Below are 21,360 nucleotides of genomic sequence, written 5' to 3'. Positions count from 1 at the left end.
TTCTTGCTGGCTTTTAAGAGATGTTGGACACAAGCTGTAGGTCTCAGAATACGATCGGAATCTAACCTGGCAATCTTTCTGATTTCCAATTGTTGTATGTGCTTTTGCTGCTCAAAGAAGAGCATCTCCAGTGACCAAGCAACATAAAATGGAAGTGGGTGGAACAAAAAGCTGCCATTGTTTAGAGAGAGAGAAAGAGAGAGAGAGAGAGAGAGAGAGAGAGAATAACCCTCAGAATCTTCAACTGAGATGGGAATGTGCATACTAATTCCATGAAGCTTCAAATGGTGCCATGGCCACTTCTTTTAGGCAATACAGAACATGTCATTAACAGTCACTTCCAATCCAAGTAAGCATCCATCTCCCTGTCATTGCTCAATCCACTCAGAAAACTACTTCTTTTATTCCTGAGAGCTGAAACAGAAGCAAATCTCCACAGACAGCAGTTTGAGTTGCATGAAACCATGAGAAACAATGACAACAACAACAACAACTACTACTACTACTACTACTACGACTACTGCTACTGCAACTGGAAGATAGAACACAAGCAGAAGCAAATGACAGAGAGGAGTGAGGGCACCGACCAACCAGAGAGTCATAAAGAGATGATGGGGTTCCCATCACTCTCCTCTGTAAGCAATCCTGTGAGAACACACAAGTGTTTTAGACTGCTGGTGATCGCTTCCCCTGTTCGACTCCATCAACTGCGAGACGCAGAGGAAGCAGACGGCGGCTTGCCGGTGATGATGCCGTCGTGCTCCTCTTCGCCCTGGATCCGTGCCGGGACTTGGAACCCTGAGAAGCCGGTGCCAGATGCCAAACCGATGGATGAGATTGACGGATGGAGCGCAGGTTGCATCCGGTGATCGGCTGCGGCAGCTGCAGCTGCAGGGTCGGCCCAAGCTCGGATCGCGGGCGGGTTACTGGACTGAAGGGGTCCCCTCTGAGAGAAAAGCTGGCTATGGCCGAGCACAGAGTGCAGCGGCACCGCCTGCGGTGGTGGGAAGCTGAATGCGTGGCCTCCGCCACAGCCGCCGCCGCTCGATTCCACCACGTTCCACGGAGAAATCCGGTGGCCCTGTTCGTCGGAGCCAAACTCGAACTGGACGGAGCCCGGGAAGTGTGCGTCGTGCGTGGGAGGAGCTGAGCTCTGGTGGTATTGGCCGTGGTGGCGATGATGGTGGCTGGATTCAGGATTGCGAAAGATCGGATCTTGGAAGGATTGGAGGGATAGGCGGAGGTATTTGACTTGGCTGCTATCTCGCGACGGAAGGTCGGATGAGTAGGTGTGGAATCCAACGGAAGGGGTAGAGGACAGCGAAGTACCAGCCGAAGCAGCAGCCACTGGGAAGAAGGACTTGATCGTATCGACGATCGAGTCGGTGTCCAGTGATGGTGGCAGAAAGCTAGCGTTAGCACCGCCGCCGCCGCCAAAGCTGAAAGCAACGGAAGCGACTGGATCGGCTACTGGAATCGGTTTCCTGCTGGACTCGCCGGTGGCCTGCTCGGTGGACGGGAACTGATTGGGAGGAGGAGGTGGAGGACGGCGGGAGGAAGAGGCGACGGTTGCGGAGGGGGTCCAGGGAGGAAGCTCCGCGAGCTCGTCGATGGCGGTCTTGGCGTTCTTGATGAGCCAGTCGACGGCCTTGCTGGGGCGGTCGTAGCCGAGGCGGTCCTGCACGTCGTAGAACTGGATGGCGGTGTGGGCGGAGAGGCGGACGCGGCGGTCGCGGGGGCCCTTGGCGGTGCACACCTTGCTGTGGCGGTCCTTGCGGCCGGTGGACCGCACAATGTGGCCTCCCTGGACCTCCACGATCTCCCCGACCGCGCCGCCCCTCACGCCGCCGCCGCCGAGCCTCGAGCGCGCAACCGGCCGCTGCAACTGCTGCTGCTGCTGCTGCAGGAAGAGGCTTTGGTGGCTGTAGCCCTCCCCCATCCTCTCGGGAAGCCGGGCATACTCGGAGAAGGAAGCGGTGGCAGCCGAAGAAGAAGAAACGTAAGCGCCCCAGTCGTGGCGGTGGCTTTGATGAAGCTGAACTCCTCCTCCGTTTTCTACCTCTCTTTCTCCTCCTCCGCTTTCGTTTGGTTCCGCCGGAATCGGAAGATAGGGAGCCTCTGTCGGATCCAGATCCTTCTCCCTCTTCTTGCGTCCCTGTTCCAGCTTTCGATCTCACCAACCTATGGCTGCTGCTGCTGCTGCTACCAGATCTTGTTTCTCTCTGCTTCCTCTTGCCACATATTCTCCTTCTCCTTCTGCGGCTAAACTGGTAGCATCTCGCTCTCCTCTCATTGCTGCTCCTGCTTGCAAAAGGTTTGGCCATCCAAGCCCCAGGAGTCCATCACCGGACACGACCACCTGAGCTCTTACGCAACCAACACAACCCTCGGAATCAAGCTCAACGCAAGAAGAAGCAAGGAAACAAAAGGTAGATCCTCAGCTGATCAAGAACGCAGCTGAGGAAGAGGAGCCCTGAGTCGGATTTCCGATCCCAGCCATCACATCGCTTCAACCAAGTGGAGGGCGGAGAAGCACATCCTGTGGAACAGCTGCAAGGACGAGGAATGCGGACATGGGTTTGGGTTTTAGTTGGACGCGAAGAAGCGGAAGAGAGAGAGAGGGAGAGAGAGGGAGGTAGAGAGAGTGGGCCTGGGCCTATTATTTGGAAGAAGAACCCATCCTGTGGATGCCAGTCTTGGGCAGAGGGTAGAGAGAGAGAGAGAGAGAGAGAGATCACACCCCATCACCCAAGGCAAAGACCCCGAAGCAGCAGCCTTGACCTCTTCAGTCCGCTGTTGAAGAGATAAGAAAAGCAAGTCCTCCATCCTCACTGCTGTCTCTCTCTCTCTCTCTGTCTCCCATCTCTTTCTCTCCTCTTTTGAGCTTGAAGGACAGTGACAATTGTCCCTTTCTCTCGGTCACCGACTCCTTTAAGCGCCTTTGCGAAAAGAGAAGCCACCTTTTCCCCACCCGTGGCTACATGGCGTTGCCAAACGACCCTTCTTCCTCCTCCCCGTCCATCCTCTTCTTCTTCCTCGAGGTCACTCTGACCAACTGCAGCCTGCCCATTACCTTTTGCTGTTGTTGCCTTCTTCTCTCTCCCGACAGCGACATCGCTTGTTCCTGTGTCATTAACCTTGTCAACCGTACTCGGAACTGTGGGCAACAGCAGCAGCAGCAGCAGGATGATGATGATGATGATGATAGTGGTATTGAGATTGCCATCGTATCCATGCTATGAAACGCTATCCCAAGCTGTCGCTCCACGCGTCATTCTGCTCTGCTCCATGATTACAACTCCCGGATCTGCACGCATAAAGAAATGGTTGGCACGCGGTCGGTGCCATGCCCACCAGAATCTAAGCACTGCCTCCTCTTCTTTTGCTTTCTTCCCCCCTCCCCCAATCCATCACGACATTCCCCGAGGCGATATATATATATATATATATATATATATATATATATATAGAAAGAGAGAGAGAGAGAGAGAGAGAGAGAAAGCTTTTGTTTTAGTAATTTTGTAGTGTATTTTTGAATCCTTATAAGAGAGATATAAAGTAGCATTAGAATATCAGTCAAATAAATTAGGTGAATTAAAAAAATATTGTTTTATTTTAAATAATACAATTTTGAAATTTTTTTTCCTTTTTTGAATTATTATTTGAAATAATAATATTTTTATTTTAATAATATCAAACAAATATTACAATAAATTTTGTATCACGATACAAAAATACTACAAAAGCACAATGTCTTTATATAAATTTCACAAAAACAATGTGTCTATAGTGATTCTACATTGCATTACAGTGTTTTTATTAATACTAATAAAAATTATAACACAATACAAAAAACACTATAACATAATAATTTTTTATATTACATCATAGTGTTTTTTATTTTAAGTATTGTTGAAAATACTATGACTAGATCCGTTCATCTTATAGAAAAATGATGAAGATAGGTGACTGCAATATTTCAAGTATTAGGAAAAAAAAAGGATATATTAGAAAATTCTAAAAATAAGAGCACTTCTCGATAGAGAATTTATCTAAATAACCTTTCATCATTAAGAGTATATATTATACGAATCCTCTCTTATGAACACGATCTCGAGCTCTTTGGATCAAGCCATGCACTCACTCGAACCCTAGTATTCATCTCGTCGAGTAATATTATTTGAAACTACGATGTCAGCCGTCCTATCGAAAAGACTTAATTGACTTCATCCTCTCTCTCCTATTAAAATTAAATAAATTATTTTTTAATGATTTCAAAATATGATATTGAAACTGAAGACAAAATTCTACCATGTAATTCCAACTACATATCAGGAGTAGCAAATCTTCGATGTGCAACTTAGGAGGATAAACACAAACTTCTCGTAGCTTAATTATTGACTCTGCACTTCGTTCTTACATCAAATTATTCCCGCAAGTTGCTGACAACAAGACACGCCGGCGTACAATAAATAGATGGGAGTCAAACACATACAAAATCTAACATTATTAGATACATTTAGACGTTGATAGTGATAAATTGTAATATAATGATAAAGCACCTTAATTAGTTGAATATAATATCTATTTATAGATGTTAGAACGGATGATTTTCCTTAATTGATCAACGAGATTTTCTCGTTAATAAAATCTTATATGCTATCATACCCTCGCAAGATTAAGCTCCTATCAAGGTTTTTGATCTTGGACCGATGCAACGAAAATAGTTTGCGGACGAGAGGCTTTGTGAGTGAGTTTGCTAGTTGATCAGTCGTATGTACGTGAGAAATGTTGAATCTCAGATTTTGATGATGAAACCAATCAATATGTGTTTATATTTTAATCTACGTTTTGAGTGACACAGGATGCTTCGATCGGGATGAGACAATTAAAGCAGGAAAAATCATGTTGGGCCGGAGGAACATGTTAGAAGATTGGATGTCGGGCCAGTGGATCGGTTGATGTATCGACAAAAGGCTTCAAGCCATGGATTTAGGCATCGGGCCAAGAAGAGTGGATATTGTGCCAAGGATATCGAAGTTGCGGAGTCAACTGGCCGATTAAGTAATAGGCCGCAAGAGAGGATGATGTGCCAAAGAATCGGACGAAGCGTCGAGGAACCAATGACATGCCAGACAACTTGATTAATGCTTAGTATTAATTGTCTAGATCGAAGTGTGTTTTTACATGTGCAAGATTAACTACGAGAGCAAGACATGAAGCAAACTGAAGTCCTAGAGTTAAGGACGTGACATCGTTAGGAGTTCGAGAGTTCGTCGGAAGTCCGGACGTTCATCGGAAGTTCTGACGGAACTAGTCGAGAAGTTGCAGAGCTTGCCAAGAAGCTCGTTGGAACTCGCCAAGAAGATCGTCGTGAAGTCTAGGAGCTTGCCGGGAATCCATCGGAACATTGCCGAGAGATCATCGGAAGTTCGCCGGAAGCTCGCTAGAAGAACCAAGACTTACGGACGTGTTTAGCTTAGAATATGTCTTAGGAATCGTAGTTAGCACGCAATTGGGCTTGGATTTGGGTCAACCCAATTAAGGGCCAGCTAGGCCCATGTAAGAATTGTGTTGGGCTCAATAAGAAGCCCAAACAGTGCCCAAGAATTCTCACCGTCATGGCACAATCTTCGAGACTATGTCAGGCGGTGGTACCGCCAATTTGGGCGATTGTACCGCCCCTAGCATGGTGCCAGGCAGTGGTACCGCCAGTTTGGGCGGTGGTACCACCCAGCACAGCCTCCCAAGCGGTGGTACCGCCAGACCTGGGTGGTGGTACCACCTAGGACAGTGTCGGCCAAACTGACACTGGGCGGTGGTACTGCCTGTGCCCGGGGAACCCAGGATGAGATGTTTTTAGGCTCTAAGTTTGAATCAACTTGAAGCCTATAAATACCCCTCTCATCCTTGGTTGAAACAGATAAGCATAGAGAGTTTAAAAGCAAAGAAACGCTGTAGAAATCCCTTGTGAGAATCCTCCTCAAGTTCTAAGTGTTAGAATTCTGTAAGAGGAGTGTGAGTGCTTGTAAGGGTTGTCTCCTAAACTCAGTAAAAGAAGAAGAGGGGTGTAAGAAGGAGGTTGATCTTCGCCTAGTAAAGGAAGATCGTTAGTGGATGCCGGTGGCCTCGACGGAAGAGGAATCAGAGGAGTGGATGTAGGTCACGATTGACCGAACCACTATAAACCCTTTCAATAGCTTACTGCCTTCAATACATTTATGTATGTTTTCAAGTTAAATTTCTGAATCGATTTTACGTCGAAAACGATTTTTATCGTACGAGAGATTTGACGAAGTTGATGTTTTTATCTGCTGTACTAATTCACCCCCCCTCTTAGTGCCGACCCCGATCCTAACAATTGGTATCAAAGTCTCGTTTTTCATATTTGGTTTAACACCCAAATTAAAATGGCTCTTTTCTGCAACCAAGAGGGTCACTATCTCATTCGTCCTTCCTTTTTCAATGGGACGGACTACACTTATTGGAAAACTCGAATGAGAGTTTTCTTGTTTTCGTTGCATTTGAATTTATGGCATGTTGTCGAATCCAGTTTTAAAAGGTCTTCTCTTCCAATGAAAGATTGGAATGATTTGGAGAAGAAGATATTTTCTTTAAATGCTAGAGCTATGAATGCTCTATTTTGCGCCTTAGACAAAATTGAGTTTAATCGGGTTTCTACTTACGAATTGGCTTTCGACATATGGCACACTCTTGAAATCACACATGAAGGCACAAGTAGTGTTAAGGATTCTAAAGTTAATTTTTTAATGCATGATTTTGAGCTTTTTCGAATGAAGCCGAGCGAAACCATTGTTGACATGTACACCCGTTTTACGGATGTCGTCAATGATTTAAAAGCTCTTGGCAAATATTTTTTGGATTTTAAACTTGTAAACAAGATTTTGCATTCTTTTAATAAAACTTGGGATTCAAAAGTAATCGCTATTCAAGAATTAAAAAATTTAAATACCTTTTTGATCGAAGAACTAATAAGGTCATTAATGACCTATGAAATGACATGCAATACATGTGAAGAACTTGAGAACCACCTTCCAAAGAACATGAAAGATTTCGGACTAAGAACAATCGAAGACCATTCGAGCATAAGCTCAAGTGATGGTGAACTAGAACTAAAAATAAAATTTTAAAAAGTTCATGAAACAAAAATTAAAGAACAAAAAGAACGGAACTACTTGCTTTGAACGCAAGAAGAAGAACACAAATTGGGATGAATCGAGCTCCTCCGAAGACGAGGAAAAAAATAATAAAGGTGAGGTGGCAAACTACGCCTTAACGCCTTTCGATGTTGAGGTAATCAAAATGCCTTTAATTTATTTCGAAATTACATGATGCTTTCCATGATGCATTTTCTTTTTATTTTTGAATTAATTTTCTTGAAAATTACATGTTTAAAGAATAAAATAAAAATGTAAAAATTATGCATGATGATTTTTAAGTAATTTATGGTTTATTGATCTTGATGGTTTTTATGACGAAATTTATTTTTCGATCTTAAACGATTGATGATATACTTTCTTTCTTTTTTGGCACAAAAAGGACAATGTATGAAACAACTAAATTGAGAAAAGCATTTTTCTTGAAAATTCTTTTTCTCTATCTTATTGATTTTGATGAATCTATTTTATCATCTTTTTATGAATCTCTTGAAAATGATTTTGATTTGATGATTTGAATTTGAATGAGCTTTATCTTGATTTTTTGAGATTTATAACTTGAGATTTACTCTATAAAAATCGAGATATTTTATCCTCAATATTTCTTTTTGCCATCTACCACCTAAATGAATCATGATTTTTCAGAACCACAATTTTGTTTGATTCATAATGAATTGAGAAATTTTATATGCTTGAATTAATATCTTGTTCTCCTACAAGATTGAATGAATTTTATCTATTTCATGATCTCCTAAGAATTCTTTATATTATTTATTTAAGAGGAGATTTGTTAAAATGAATCATGGTTTCTCTTGATTTTTTTTGAATTATAATTTTTATGATTCATAATGAATTAAGAGATATTATACATGAATCAAGATCATTTATGTGTTCTCTCATGACATCTCTTAAGGCTTATGACTTGAATTTTATTATATAAAATTCTTTGAATTTATGAAATATATCTCATCACCAAGTTCTTTTTTATATTCTTTATGTGATGATATGAATACATGAAATATTCATTAATTTGCTTTAATGTATATAAATAAGAAGTTTCGATAATGAATGGTAGGATGTAATTTGACAAAATTGATACCATCATGATATGAAATCAATGATGATTTAGAATCACGCATGTAATGATGATTTTATATACATGATGATTTGAAATTATCCATGCAATACTTTAACTTATGATGATGCATGCATGCAATGATGAAATATTCATGATAAAATAATTGTTTTGACATTCATGATTTGAATTTTCATTAATTGTCATAATTTAAAAATTGATATAATGGGTCTTCCCTTCTTTTTGATAATGACAAAGGGGGAGATAGCTAGCTTGCACAATTCAAGAAGAAAGCAAAAAATTACACTTCTCAAAAGAGAAGAAATTGCTATCTTGAACATCATCGAGAACTGCTAGCTTGAAATCTCAAGAAAATACAAAAACGTGCTATCTTATCTATTTCAAGATGCTAAATATGCTAAACTTGCATTTTGCAATGGAAGTAAAATTGTGAGCTCAAACATTGCAAAAGAAGCAAAATTTTGTTAGCATGCAACTTGCATATTTCAAGAAGCAAGAGTTGCTTTCTTAAACATCTCAAAACTGCTAGCTTAGATGTTCTAAAATGTTATAAAATTAGCTAACTTGTATGTTGTAGAACTTGCTAAATTTTTTAGCTTACAAAATTGCATGATGGTAGAACATGAAGATTTTTCATGCAACGATTTGAACTTATATCACAAACACTTGTGGTACTTCTCTTTTTTGTTGATGACAAAGGGAGAGAAGTATGTTGATTATATGTCATGATTTTATCATGACATGTTTACTTAGATTTTTGAATCCAAGAGCTTCTATCCATATGACATATTGATAGGGGGAGTTTGTTTAAACTCTAGGAGTTAAGGTTAACTCCATCATTGATTGGTTGTCATCATAAAAAAGGGGGAGATTGTTGAATCTCGGATTTTGATGATGAAACCAATCAATATGTATTTATGTTTTAATCTGCATTTTGAGTGATGCAGGATGCTTTGATCGGGATGAGATAATTAAAACAGGAAAAATCATGTTGGATCGGAGGAATATGTCAAAAGATTGGACGTCGGGCCGATGAATCGGTCGACGTATCGACAGAAGACTTCAGGCCATGGATTCGGGCATGGGGCCAAGAAGAGCGAATATTGCGCCAAGGATATCTGAGTTGCGGAGTCAACTGGCCAATTGGGTAATAGGCCGCAAGAGAGGATGATGTGCCGAAGAATCAAACGAAGCGTCGATGGACCAATGACATGCCGGACAACTTGATTAATGCTTAGTATTAATTGTCTAGATCGAAATATGTTTTTACATGTGTAGGATTAACTACGAGAGCAAGGCATGAAGCAAACTGAAGTCCCAGAGTCAAGGACGCGACATCGTTGGGAGTTCGAGAGTTCGTCGGAAGTCTAGACGTTCGTTGGAAGTTCTGGAGGAACCAACCGAGAAGTCGCGGAGCTTGTCAAGAAGCTTGTCGGAACTCTCCAAGAAGATCATCGTGAAGTCTAGGAGCTTGCCAGGAGTCCGCCGAAACATTGCCGAGAGATTGTCAGAAGTTCGCCGGAAGATCGCCGGGAACTCACTGGAAGAACCAAGACTTACGGACGTGTTTAGCTTAGAATATGTCTTAGGAATCATAGTTAGCACGTAATTGGGCTTAGATTTGGGCCAACCCAATTAAGGGCCAGGTAGGCCCATGTAAGAACTGTGTTGGGCCTAATAAGAAGCTCAAATAGTGCCCCAAGAATTCTCACCATCGTGGCATAGTCTTCGAGACTATGCCATGCGGTGGTATCGCCAGTCTGGGCAGTTGTACCGCCCCTGGCAGGGTGCCAGGCGGTGGTATCGCCAGACTTGGGCGGTGGTACGGTCCAGGACAGTGTCAGCCAAACTGACATTAGGCGGTGGTACCGCCCAACGCAGGCGGTGGTACCGCCCGTGCCCGGGGAACTCGGGATGAGATGTTTTTAGGCTCCAAGTTTGAATCAACTTGAAGCCTATAAATACCCCTCTCATCTCTGGTTGAAACAAACAAGCACAAAGAGTTTAAAAGCAAAGAAATGCTGTAGAAATCCCTTGTGAGAATCCTCCTCAAGTTCTAAGTGTTAGAATTATGTAAGAGGAGTGTGAGTGCTTGTAAGGGTTGTCTCCTAAACCCGGTAAAAGGAGAAGAGGGGTATAAGAAGGAGGTTGATCTTCGCCTAGTAAAGGAAGATCATTAGTGGATGCTGGTAGCCTCGACGGAAGAGGAATCGAAGGAGTGGATGTAGGTCATGATTGACCGAACCACTATAAACTCCCGTCTTCTCTGGTTTATATTTTATTTCCTGCTATTACCTTACTACAAACCCCTTCAATAGCTTACTGCCTTCAATATATTTACATACGCTTTCAAGTTAAGTTTTCGAAATCGGTTTTACGTCGGAAACTATTTTTATCGTACGAGAGATTTGACGAAGTTGACGTTTTTATCTGCTGCACTAATTCACCCCCCCTCTTAGTGCCGACCCCGATCCTAACAAGAAACACGTAGTTGATGTTTGATCGGCTGATCATCTAGCAAACTCACTCACTCACCATTGAGGGTTCCTTTAAGATATCGTAAAATTCATTTGACCATAGACCAATGCGTAGTAGATGGTCAATGTATGAATTATGGTAATTTATTAACTACAAATGAGATATCTGGATTGGCGAGAGCCAAGTACTGTAATGAGCCAAGTACTTGTAGGTATTGAGTGGAGTCCGTAGTAGGGCTTCCATCACATAATTTGAGTGATTCACTGGTAGAGAGGGGAGTTGTAACCTCTTTTGCATCCTACATATTTGACTCTAATAATAAATCTTGAATATACTTTTTTTGTGAAAGGAAGATACTTGAAGATGTAAATGTTGCTTCCATTCCTAGAAAGTAGCTCAAAGTTCATAGATCTTTGAGAAAGAATCGATCGGCCAATTACTTTAGGAATGTCTAAATCCCCAAATGATCATTGCTCTTGACAATAATATCATTCACATGCACCAGAAGATGTATTGTGCCTCCATTTTATTATCGTAGGAATAATGAGGTATCAGACTTGGAGTTGATGAAGCTAGTTAATGTCAGAAATGAGCCAAATTCAGTGTACCAAGCTCTTGGAGCTTGACAAAGTCCATAAATAGTTTTTTTGTAGTTTACAGATATGCCTTAAATATTGATGATGAATGAAGCCAAGAGGTTGCTACATGAAGACATCTTTAGTTACAATCCCTTATAAAAAGGCATTGTTAACATTCAATTATCGTATGTGTTAGCCTTCTAAGATGGTCAAACTTAGAATAAGTCGGATTGTTGTAGGTTTATTAATAGGATCGAATGTCTTTGTGAAGTTAACATCAGGTTATTGCTTTATATCTGACAATGGATCCGTTTGGGTTCTGCTTTCGAAAGACTCATTTACACCCAATCATGTTTTGTCTGTGATGAAAGGGTATTAGGGTCCATATAGAGTTATAGAAGAGAGCATCATATTCTTTACATATGGCTTTATACTAGTGAGGAGATTTTTGAACTTGAGTAATTATGGTGGGTTCATTGGCCTCAATGGAGGAGTTTGTTATAGCATGTAGGTCAAGGACTTAACGTAATTTGAAAATACCACTTTTGGAGTGTGTTGTTATTGAATGTCTAGGGGCTATAGAAGTGGTAGGTTGTGTTGTTGGTATAGCCGATGGTGAGTCATTGACATGGGCTGGGCTAGCCTATGACACTTTAATGTCACTAGGTCTACGAGATGGTATTGCCAAGGGTATTGCTACATCAGTAGGGGAAACTTTTGAAGAAGAGAGTGGAGAAAGGAGCTATTGAACTAGAGTAACAATAGTTTGCGGATCTTGAGGGTAAGGATTAGGTGGTGTTGTGGGAGGTTTGTGTGACAAGGTCAGAGAGATACTCCAGTGATATATGTTTGTCGGAGTAACTTACAAGGTAGGATACTCATGGTTTTGAAAAGGAAAAGTAGGCTCTATAAAAATAACGTGATGTGATGCAAAGACTTTTTGAGTTTGAGGTTTATAGCATCGGAAAACATTATGTTCAATAGAGTATCCTATAAAAATGTAAGGCTAGATCATAGTGTCAGCTTATGTGAGGCATAAGGACGTAGCCATAGATAACATAAATAGCCAAAGACTTTAAGTTTATGAAGATTTGGAAGCTTGTACAATAGTTTTTCAAATTATAACTTGTATTATAGGATTGGAGTGGGCATATGATTAATGAGATATATACTGTAGTATGAAAAACTGCAGACCAAAAAGTTGGTGGTATGAATGCTTAATGTAAAAGCACGAGACAAATTTCAACTATATGCCGATGTTTACATTCGACAAAGCCAACTAATTGAGGAGTATATGGGAGTGAATTGAGGTGTTGTTGCTAGTCATAGGTGTTATGCAAGTCAATCACGTGAGTGATGGCACGTGTGACTTGATATGCAGTATTTTTGCTTATTATTATTATGATATTCTTTCACTTTATATTACTTATTGCTATATATATATATATATATATATATATATATATATATATATATTGTGATGTTCATGGATTTATGCAATATGAATCGGATCGTGATGAGATCACGATAATGAGACCGATTCACCTTTAAACACAAACCTTAAATAATTTCGGTCATAGATTACTCGAGAGAGACATTGAGATAACTAGATATGCTGGTGTACTATATACCCGTCCATATGATAGAGGTAGGTGGTCTCATAGCTAGTCGTGTGGGGACACTAGAGCTATAGTGCATGTGCTCATTGGAGATTGAGTTCACTGATTGCTCCACTCACGGAATACTAGATGGTTGATGATACCTCATGCCAACTTATCAAGAAACCATTAGACTTAACCATGGCCGAATTGGGCATGTTAGAAAGCCAAATTGGTGACCTAAAGTAGGCCTAGGAAGTGCTATTGCTAAGCCCAAGTAGTAGTATTGCTTGAGAGCCAAAAAGCACTATTTATGCTTTTTCGGTAGTGCCAATGGTAGTACTGCCCAAGGCAGCGATGGTACCACTAAGCCTAGGCAGTAATACCACCTAATATTAGGACCGAAATCAGCACTAAGAGGAGGGGTGAATTAGTACTTTCATAGAAACGTCGGTTTAAAAAAACCTCATTCAATAAACCCCGTATCGGAAAGATGCTTATCTTGAAAATATTTATAGAATGTAATGGACAATAAAATCAGTAAACAATAAAGGTAAATAGTAAAAGAAAAGAGCACACCAGATTTATAGTGGTTCGGTTGTCGTGATCTACGTCCACTCCCGATTCCTCCTCCGTTGAGGTCACCGGTGTCCACTAACGATTTTCCTTCAATTGGTGAAGACCAACTATCCTCTTACCAACTCTTTTTCATTTTGATAGGCTCATGAGAGAACTTTTACACCCACTTTTTACAAAGTTTTCCTCACACTCTCCCTTAGAATAGTATTTAAACTTTAGGAGGGACTTTACACTTTATAAGGGTTTACAACTTTAGAATCATAAAGTTTTGTTCTACTTTCTTACTTTGTTAAGTAGGAAAGATTAGGATATTTATAGACCCCAAATAGCTTGAAAAATTAGAGCCAAAATTTAAATCCTCGAGATTTTGGGATACTGGCGGTACTACCCTCTACAACACTAACACTAGGTGGTACCACCGCTTGACACTGGGCGGTACCATTACTTGACATAGTCTTAGAGACTATGTCTTCGAGGCTGAGCCGCTGGCGGTTCTAGTACCTAGACCAATGATGCTATCGCTTGACCCAACTTTTAGATCACTGAATGGGTTTTTCTCTTAGCCCAAAATAGCCCTAACTTAGGCCCAATAAGCCCCTAATTGAGTTAGCATAGTTACACCAAAAACTAACTCAATTGTAACCTAACTATGACCAATTAAGACAACCGATTAAAAGACTAGAATTCCATGTTATTTGACATATCATTGGTTCATCTGATGCTTCTTTCAATCCTTCGGTGCATCATCCTCTCCTTCGACATATTACCCAATCGGCATGTTGACCTCCCACAACTTTCGATCTTCTTGGCATAATGTCTGATCCTTCGGTCGGATGCCCAAACTCATGGCACAAAGTCCTTCTACCGGCATATTGACTGATCCTTCGGTTAATGTCCTTGACATGTTCACTTTGGCCCAACGTTTGATTCTTTCTGCTTTAATCGATTTATCATTTTTTTTTTTTTATCAAAGTTAGTCCTACGTAACTTAAAATGCAAATTAGATCATAAACTCATCAATTGATTTCATAATAAAAAATTCAAGATTCATCACCTAAGAGCCGAAAAGCACTATTTGTGCTTTTTCAACAGTGCCGACGGTGGTACTACTAGAGCTTGGATTCTTAGCTCCATGATAGTGGTAGTACCACCCGGTGTCGATGATAGTACTGTCAATACCTTAAAGTTTCAAGGATTTAAATTTTTGGCTTCATTCTTGAGGCCTTTTAGGGTCTATAAATACCTCACTCATGCTTGGTTGATGGAGCACTAATTCTTGAGAACAAAAGTGTTATAAACTCTCTCTTTAAGCATTGTTTCAGTCTCTTCCACTTTCTTAAGTTTAGAAGTGATACTAAATTATAGGAGGTGAGGTCTCTTATAAAAGAGTGAGTGTAGAGGTTCCCTCTTAAGCCTGTTAAAAGGAGAAGAGTTTTAACAAGGGTAGTTGATCTTCGTCCATTAGAAAGAAGATCGGTAGTAAAAGTCGTTTGTCTCGAGGGAAGAGGAATCAGGAGTGGACATAGGTTGGGATGACCGAACCACCATAAATCGGTTTGCATTTCTTCTCTTACCTTGATTTTCTATTGCTTACTAATTTACTTTACTTGTAACCCTTACTTGTACTTTTGGTTAATCTTTCGATATGGATTTAATGATCAAACTTTATAATTGGTTAAAATTGCTATAGCACTAATTCAACCCCCCTTCCACACTCCCACCCCATTAAGATCCTAACAGCCTCACCGACTACTAGAAGAGGAACCCACTTCAACACCATCTATCGCTTCAGAGTAGGTCGACGACTTGAGGGCTTTGGAGTCTCCCTATTATGGACCCCGATTACCTGACATGGGCCCTTGGCGACGAGTAAAGGAGACGCTTACCTTGACTCCTCCCACAACTTGCCTCAACGACGAGTAAAAAAGAAGGCGTGGTCAACAATGTGGGATCTTTACAGCATCCCCGTTGTAGGCCTACATAGATTCCTTAGTGCTTTGACAATGGACCCATCACCTAACATAGGTCACTCAATGATGAGCAGAGGATATGCTCACCTCGGCTCTTCCCACAACCCACCTTAGTGACGGGTAATAGAGGAGCATGCCTCGGCTCCAACAACAAATCTCTCGAGAGCAAGCTTCCATTGCCTGAAGTTGGTTTCTCGGCAGATTAAGCAGGTCAACCACATCTTCTATTACTCAAAACAAGTAACTCGATGACTCTTCCCTCCACCTCTACATGGCACACATGTTAGATAAGTTAACAACTACACTTTGGGGCATCTCCGGAAGAGTTTCTGAATCACACTTTCAAGAGGGATAAAATGATGGAGGAATATGATCGACCAATTATCATTTGATACGTGACCTTCACATGATGACTAAGCTAATAAGGGAGGGACAAGACCTACTTTCTTTGGTCCACCTGTGTGGACAATAAGTAATGGTGGGCTGCCTCCTTAGTTGTCACTTATATGGACAATAAGACAAAGGTAGATTGTTAGAAATGGGTAAAGCCTGCCTCCCCACATAATATCTAGCTCCTCTGCTATCCCTCTATGACCAGGTATAAAACCTACTTTTAGCATAATGAACAAGGAGTGATTATTTTTTATCACTCATGATCACTCTCACTTTCCTTGGATTATTAATTTGAATGTCAGAAAGATTAGATCAGAAAACCTCTTTCAACCTTGGTCTTTATGCAAGTAACACATCATGAGACTGACATTTTTACTTCGGAGGCACCTCGGTCACACTTCGGTTACCTCTATACACATGCGTCAGAACTGTTGAATCTCGGATTTTGATGATAAAATCAATTGATGGGTTAATTGATCTAATCCATATTATTAAGTTAAGTGTGTAGGATTAACTATGATAACCAGAAAACATAAAGCAAGAATACCAGAGTCAAGTTCGATGGACGTTTAAGAGTCCGAAGAATCGTCGGAGATGCTACCGGAACCAACCGAGAAGAAATCGGAAACCTGTCGGAATTTTTGGAAGTTCGCCGAAGAGATCGTCGGAGGTTCACGGAGATCACCGAGAAGGCTCGGCTACTCGTTAAAGTCATCACAAGATCGGGAGCTTGCTGGGAGTCCGTCGGAAGAAGTTCGTCGGAAAGCTCGCCGGAACAAGACTCAACGTTCGCGGTTGAAAACTTGCTTAGGATGTTTTTAGTTATGTAGTTCACTTGTAATTATGATTAGGATTAAGAGATAATCCCATATCCTGGTTAGGGGCCAACTAGGCCAAAATTAGACTTGGTTTGGGCTAAATTTGAAGCCCAACCAGTGAACCGAAGGGTCTGGCGGTGGCACCGCCAGACTGAGCGGTTGCATCGCCCAGCACCCGAGAGCTGGGCGGTGGCACCGCCCAGCACTGTCAGTGTCTGACACTGACAGGCGGTGGCACCGCCAACATCGGGAACCCAAAGAGAATTCAAATTTTGGAGCCCAAATTTGAATCCTCTTGAGGCCTATAAATACCCCTCAAATCTCAACTGAGATAACAACTTTTTGAGAAGCAATTGATTGAGATAAAGGTCTTAGAAAATTCTTTGCTAGTCTTGTTTTCAATTTGCTAGTGTTCACCTCCTTCTTTCTTGCTGAAAATCTGTAAGATAGTGAACCGCTTGTAAAAAGTTGTAAGAGGGGTATTTACCCTTCCCCTTCAAGAGATTTGCTAGTGGAAGGTGGGAGCCTCATCGAAAAGGGGCCTCGCAAGTGGATGTAGGTCATTTGACCGAACCACTGTAAAATCGGCGTGATCTCTGGTTTGCATTTATTTATTATCATTTATATTACTGCAAATCATTTGCACTTTAATGCTCTACTTCTTTGTCTCCATCTTACTTATCCCTTCAAGTTAAAACGCAATCGAAATGGTTTCAAATGAAAACGTTGCTTTTATCGTACGAAGTTTCCGAAAGTGTTTAAATTGTCAAAAGTTTATCGCACTTTACCGCTGCACTAATTCACCCCCCCCTCTTAGTGCCGCTCCGATCCTAACAATTGGTATCAGAGCTAGGCTCACTCTCATTTGGTTTGATACCCAAGAGAGATGGCTTACTTCGGCATACATGAGGGTCATTCTATCACACGTCCACCCTTGTTTAATGGGTCGGATTATACTTATTGGAAGACTCGTATGAGGATCTTCCTCATTTCTATGGATTTCGAGCTTTGGACTATTGTTGAAAACGGATTTCAAAAATCTTCTCTTCCGATGAGCGAATGGAATGAATCGGAGAAGAAGGTTTTTGCTTTAAACGAAAAGGCTATGAATGCCTTGTTTTGTGCACTAGACAAAAATGAATTTAATCGTGTTTCAATTTGTGATTCGGCTTTTGATATTTGGAGAACTCTTGAGGTCAGTCATGAAGGCACTAGCCGAGTGAAAGAGTCCAAAATCAACATCCTTGTGCACTCTTATGAACTTTTCCGAATGAAACCAAGTGAGTCCATCGGAGACATGTACACCCGGTTCACGGATGTCATCAATGGACTCAAAGCTCTTGGTAAAGATTTTACTAACTTTGAACTAGCAACTAAAATCTTAAGATCCCTCCCTAAAAGTTGGGATCCAAAAGTTACGGCAATTCAAGAGGCTAAAGACCTTAAAACATTCCCTCTTGAAGAACTTATTGGGTCTCTAATGACCCACGAAATGACATGTCAAGCTCATGACAAGCTTAAGAACCCCCTTCTAAAGAACAGGAAGGATATGGCACTCACATCACAAGAAGACCACTTGAAAGGAACATCAAGTGATGATGACAGTGACAATGACATTACACTTTTGACTCAAAAATTTAAAAAATATTTAAGAAAGAATAAATTTAAAAATAATACAAAAAATAAATTTGAACACAAGAAGGACCAAGTAATTTGCTATGAGTGCAAAAAATCGGGTCACTACAAGAACGATTGTCCTCAAGCCAAAAAGAGAACATCAAAAAAGAAGGCGCTCAAGGCAACGTGGGATGATTCAAGCGCGTCCGAAGAAGAGGAGTCCAACACCGAGCAAGTTGCTCATTACGCCCTAATGGCCATCGGAGAAGAGGTAACGGATTTAATTAATGCAGATTTACCTTATCATGAATTATTAAATGCTTTCCATGAGTTATTTGATGAATGTAAGACAATTAGTAGAAAATACAAATTGCTAAAAAAGGAGCATGATAGTCTCACTTGTGATATCAATAAATTAAAAACTGAATATCATGATAGTTTAGCTCCATGTATAAAATGGCATAATCTAGAATCTCTCCAAAAGGAGAACTTGCTACTTAAGGACACATTGAAGAAATTCGAGGTTGGTAGCAAATCTTTGAACATGATCCTTACAAATAAGAGTCACATTCCTAAAAGAAGTGGAATCGGATTTGTGAGAAGTCCTCACCAAAATCCAACCACTTTCATTAAAGGCCCCGTCTTACATGTTCGGCATTAAAACAATTGCAACTTTTATTGCAAATATGGATATAAAACTTATAAATGTCTATTCAAGAAAATTAGTCCGAACAAACTAATTTGGGTTCCTAAAGGAACCATGAGCAATTCTATGCAATATGATGAACAAGTTTTTAAGGCACCCAAAAGAAAATGGGTACCTAAAAATAATCCCTTCTTGTAGAAACATACACCATCACAAGCTAGGAGCAAGAGATGGTATCTAGATAGTGGATGCTCAAGACATATGACTGGAGATCCATCTCATTTCTCTATGCTCACTAGCAAAGAAGAAGGGTACGTCACCTTCGGAGATAACAACCAAGGCAAAATCATTGGCAAGGGAACCATAGGTAACAAATGAAAATTTTTTATTGATGATGTCTTACTAGTTGATGGATTGAAACATAATCTCTTGAGTGTTAGTCAATTATGCGATAAAGGTTATATCGTTAGATTTGAATCAAATGTGTGTATTATTGAAAAATCAAACCATAACATAACTATGATTGCATTAAAACAAAATAATGTCTACACCATCAACCTTGATGAACTAAGTAATGAAATGTGCTTCTCCGCTTTAAATGATGATGCTTGGCTTTGGCATAGGAGACTAGGCCATGCAAGCATGAAACTAATATCTAAGATCTCATCTAGAGAATTAGTGCAAGGAATTCCAAATATAAAGTTTATTAAGGACAAAGTATGCGATGCATGTCAACTAGGTAAACAAATAAAAACTAGTTTCAAATCAAAAACTCAAATTAGCACCACTAGACAATTACAATTGATTCATTTGGACTTATTTGGACCAATTGACACGACAAGTCTAGGAGGAAGCAAATATGCGTTTGTAATTATGGATGACTATACTAGATACACTTGGACCTATTTCTTAGCTCACAAAAGTGATTGTTTCAAGTGTTTCTCTAAATTTTGTAAACTCACTCAAAACGAAAAAGGTTTCATGATTTCATCAATTCGGAGTGATCACGGTGGCGAATTTCAAAACCGTGACTTTCAAAATTTTTGTGAAGTTAATGGATATAATCACAACTTCTCCACTCCGAGGAATCCCCAACAAAATGGAGTAGTTGAAAGAAAAAATAGAAACCTACAAGAAATGGCAAGAACGATGTTAAATAAACATAGTCTACCCAAGTATTTTTGGGCCGAAGCCGTAAATACGGCTTGCTACATCATGAATAGGGTCCTAATAAGACCATCTCTATCAAAAACTCCTTATGAATTATGGAATAACAAAAAACCAAATATTTCCTATTTTAAAGTTTTCGGTTGTAAATGCTTTATTTTGAATGAAAAGGATGCCTTAGGAAAATTTGATGCTAAATCCGATGAAGGCATCTTTCTTGGTTACTCTTCCGTTTCTAAGGCTTTTCGGGTTTTTAACAAAAGAACCTTAGTAATAGAAGAGTCTATTCATGTAGTTTTTAATGAAATTTCTAATTTAAAGAAAAATAATTTTGATGATGATCTTGGTTTTGATAATTTGAATTTAAATGAACCCCCTCCTCAAAATAGCAACTTGGATGCACCTTCTTCCGAAATTTCCTTACCCAAGGAATGGAAGTATATAGATACTCATCCAAAGGAGCTAATTCTAGGAGATACATCAAAAGGGGTTCAAACTCGTTCCTCTTTCAAGAATTTTTGTGCTAACGCCACCTTCCTTTCTCAAATCGAACCTAAATGCATTGACGAAGCCATAAAAGATGATTTTTGAGTTATTGCAATGCAAGAGAAATTGAATCAATTTGAGAGGAATAAGGTATGTAAGCTTGTTCCTAGACCTAGTGACCATTTAGTCATTGGTACTAAATGGATCTTTAGAAACAAGCAAGACAAAAATGGTATCGTGGTTAGAAACAAGGCTAGATTAGTGGCCAAAGGTTTCAACCAAGAAGAAGGTATCGATTACGAAGAAACCTTCGCTCCCGTGGCTCGATTAGAAGCCATAAGGATGCTCCTTGCCTATGCTAGTAGTAATAATTTTAAACTATTTCAAATGGATGTCAAAAGTGCTTTCTTGAATGGTTTTATTTCCGAAGAAGTATATGTCGAACAACCTCCCGGATTTGAAAATTCTCTTCTTCCTAATCATGTATTCAAATTGACTAAGGCTCTCTATGGCTTGAAACAAGCTCCTAGAGCTTGGTATGAAAGGCTTAGTTCCTTTCTTATTTTAAATAATTTTACCAAAGGCAAGGTTGATACTACATTGTTTATTAAATATTTTAAAAATAATTTTCTTATTGTGTAAATTTATGTTGACGATATTATTTTTGGCTCTTCGGATGAATCACTATGTGAATCATTTGCCAAATGTATGAGTCATGAATTTGAAATGAGTTTAATGGGTGAATTAACTTTCTTT

General features: G+C 40.2%; 1 protein-coding gene across 1 annotated transcript; it reads right to left on the bottom strand.

The window, feature by feature from the left end:
• Positions 1-384: 384 nt before the first annotated feature.
• On the bottom strand, positions 385-2,173 carry LOC135671007 (transcription factor PCF5-like). The gene has a single exon (XM_065178836.1). The coding sequence runs from the start codon at positions 1,937-1,939 to the stop codon at positions 704-706; it is 1,236 nt and encodes a 411-aa protein (XP_065034908.1). The 5' UTR covers positions 1,940-2,173; the 3' UTR covers positions 385-703.
• Between the last annotated feature and the right edge of the window lie 19,187 nt (positions 2,174-21,360).

The sequence above is a fragment of the Musa acuminata genome, unplaced genomic scaffold (genome assembly GCF_036884655.1).
Source record: "Musa acuminata AAA Group cultivar baxijiao unplaced genomic scaffold, Cavendish_Baxijiao_AAA HiC_scaffold_1137, whole genome shotgun sequence".
NCBI classification, from domain to species: Eukaryota; Viridiplantae; Streptophyta; class Magnoliopsida; order Zingiberales; family Musaceae; genus Musa; species Musa acuminata.
Note: the sequence above shows the minus strand (reverse complement) of the source record. Positions and strands in the feature narration are given on the sequence as shown.

Coding starts and splice junctions, on each gene's coding strand:
- LOC135671007 (XM_065178836.1), bottom strand. CDS start 1,939: ATGGGGGAGGGCTACAGCCACCAAAGCCTCTTCCTGCAGCAGCAGCAG.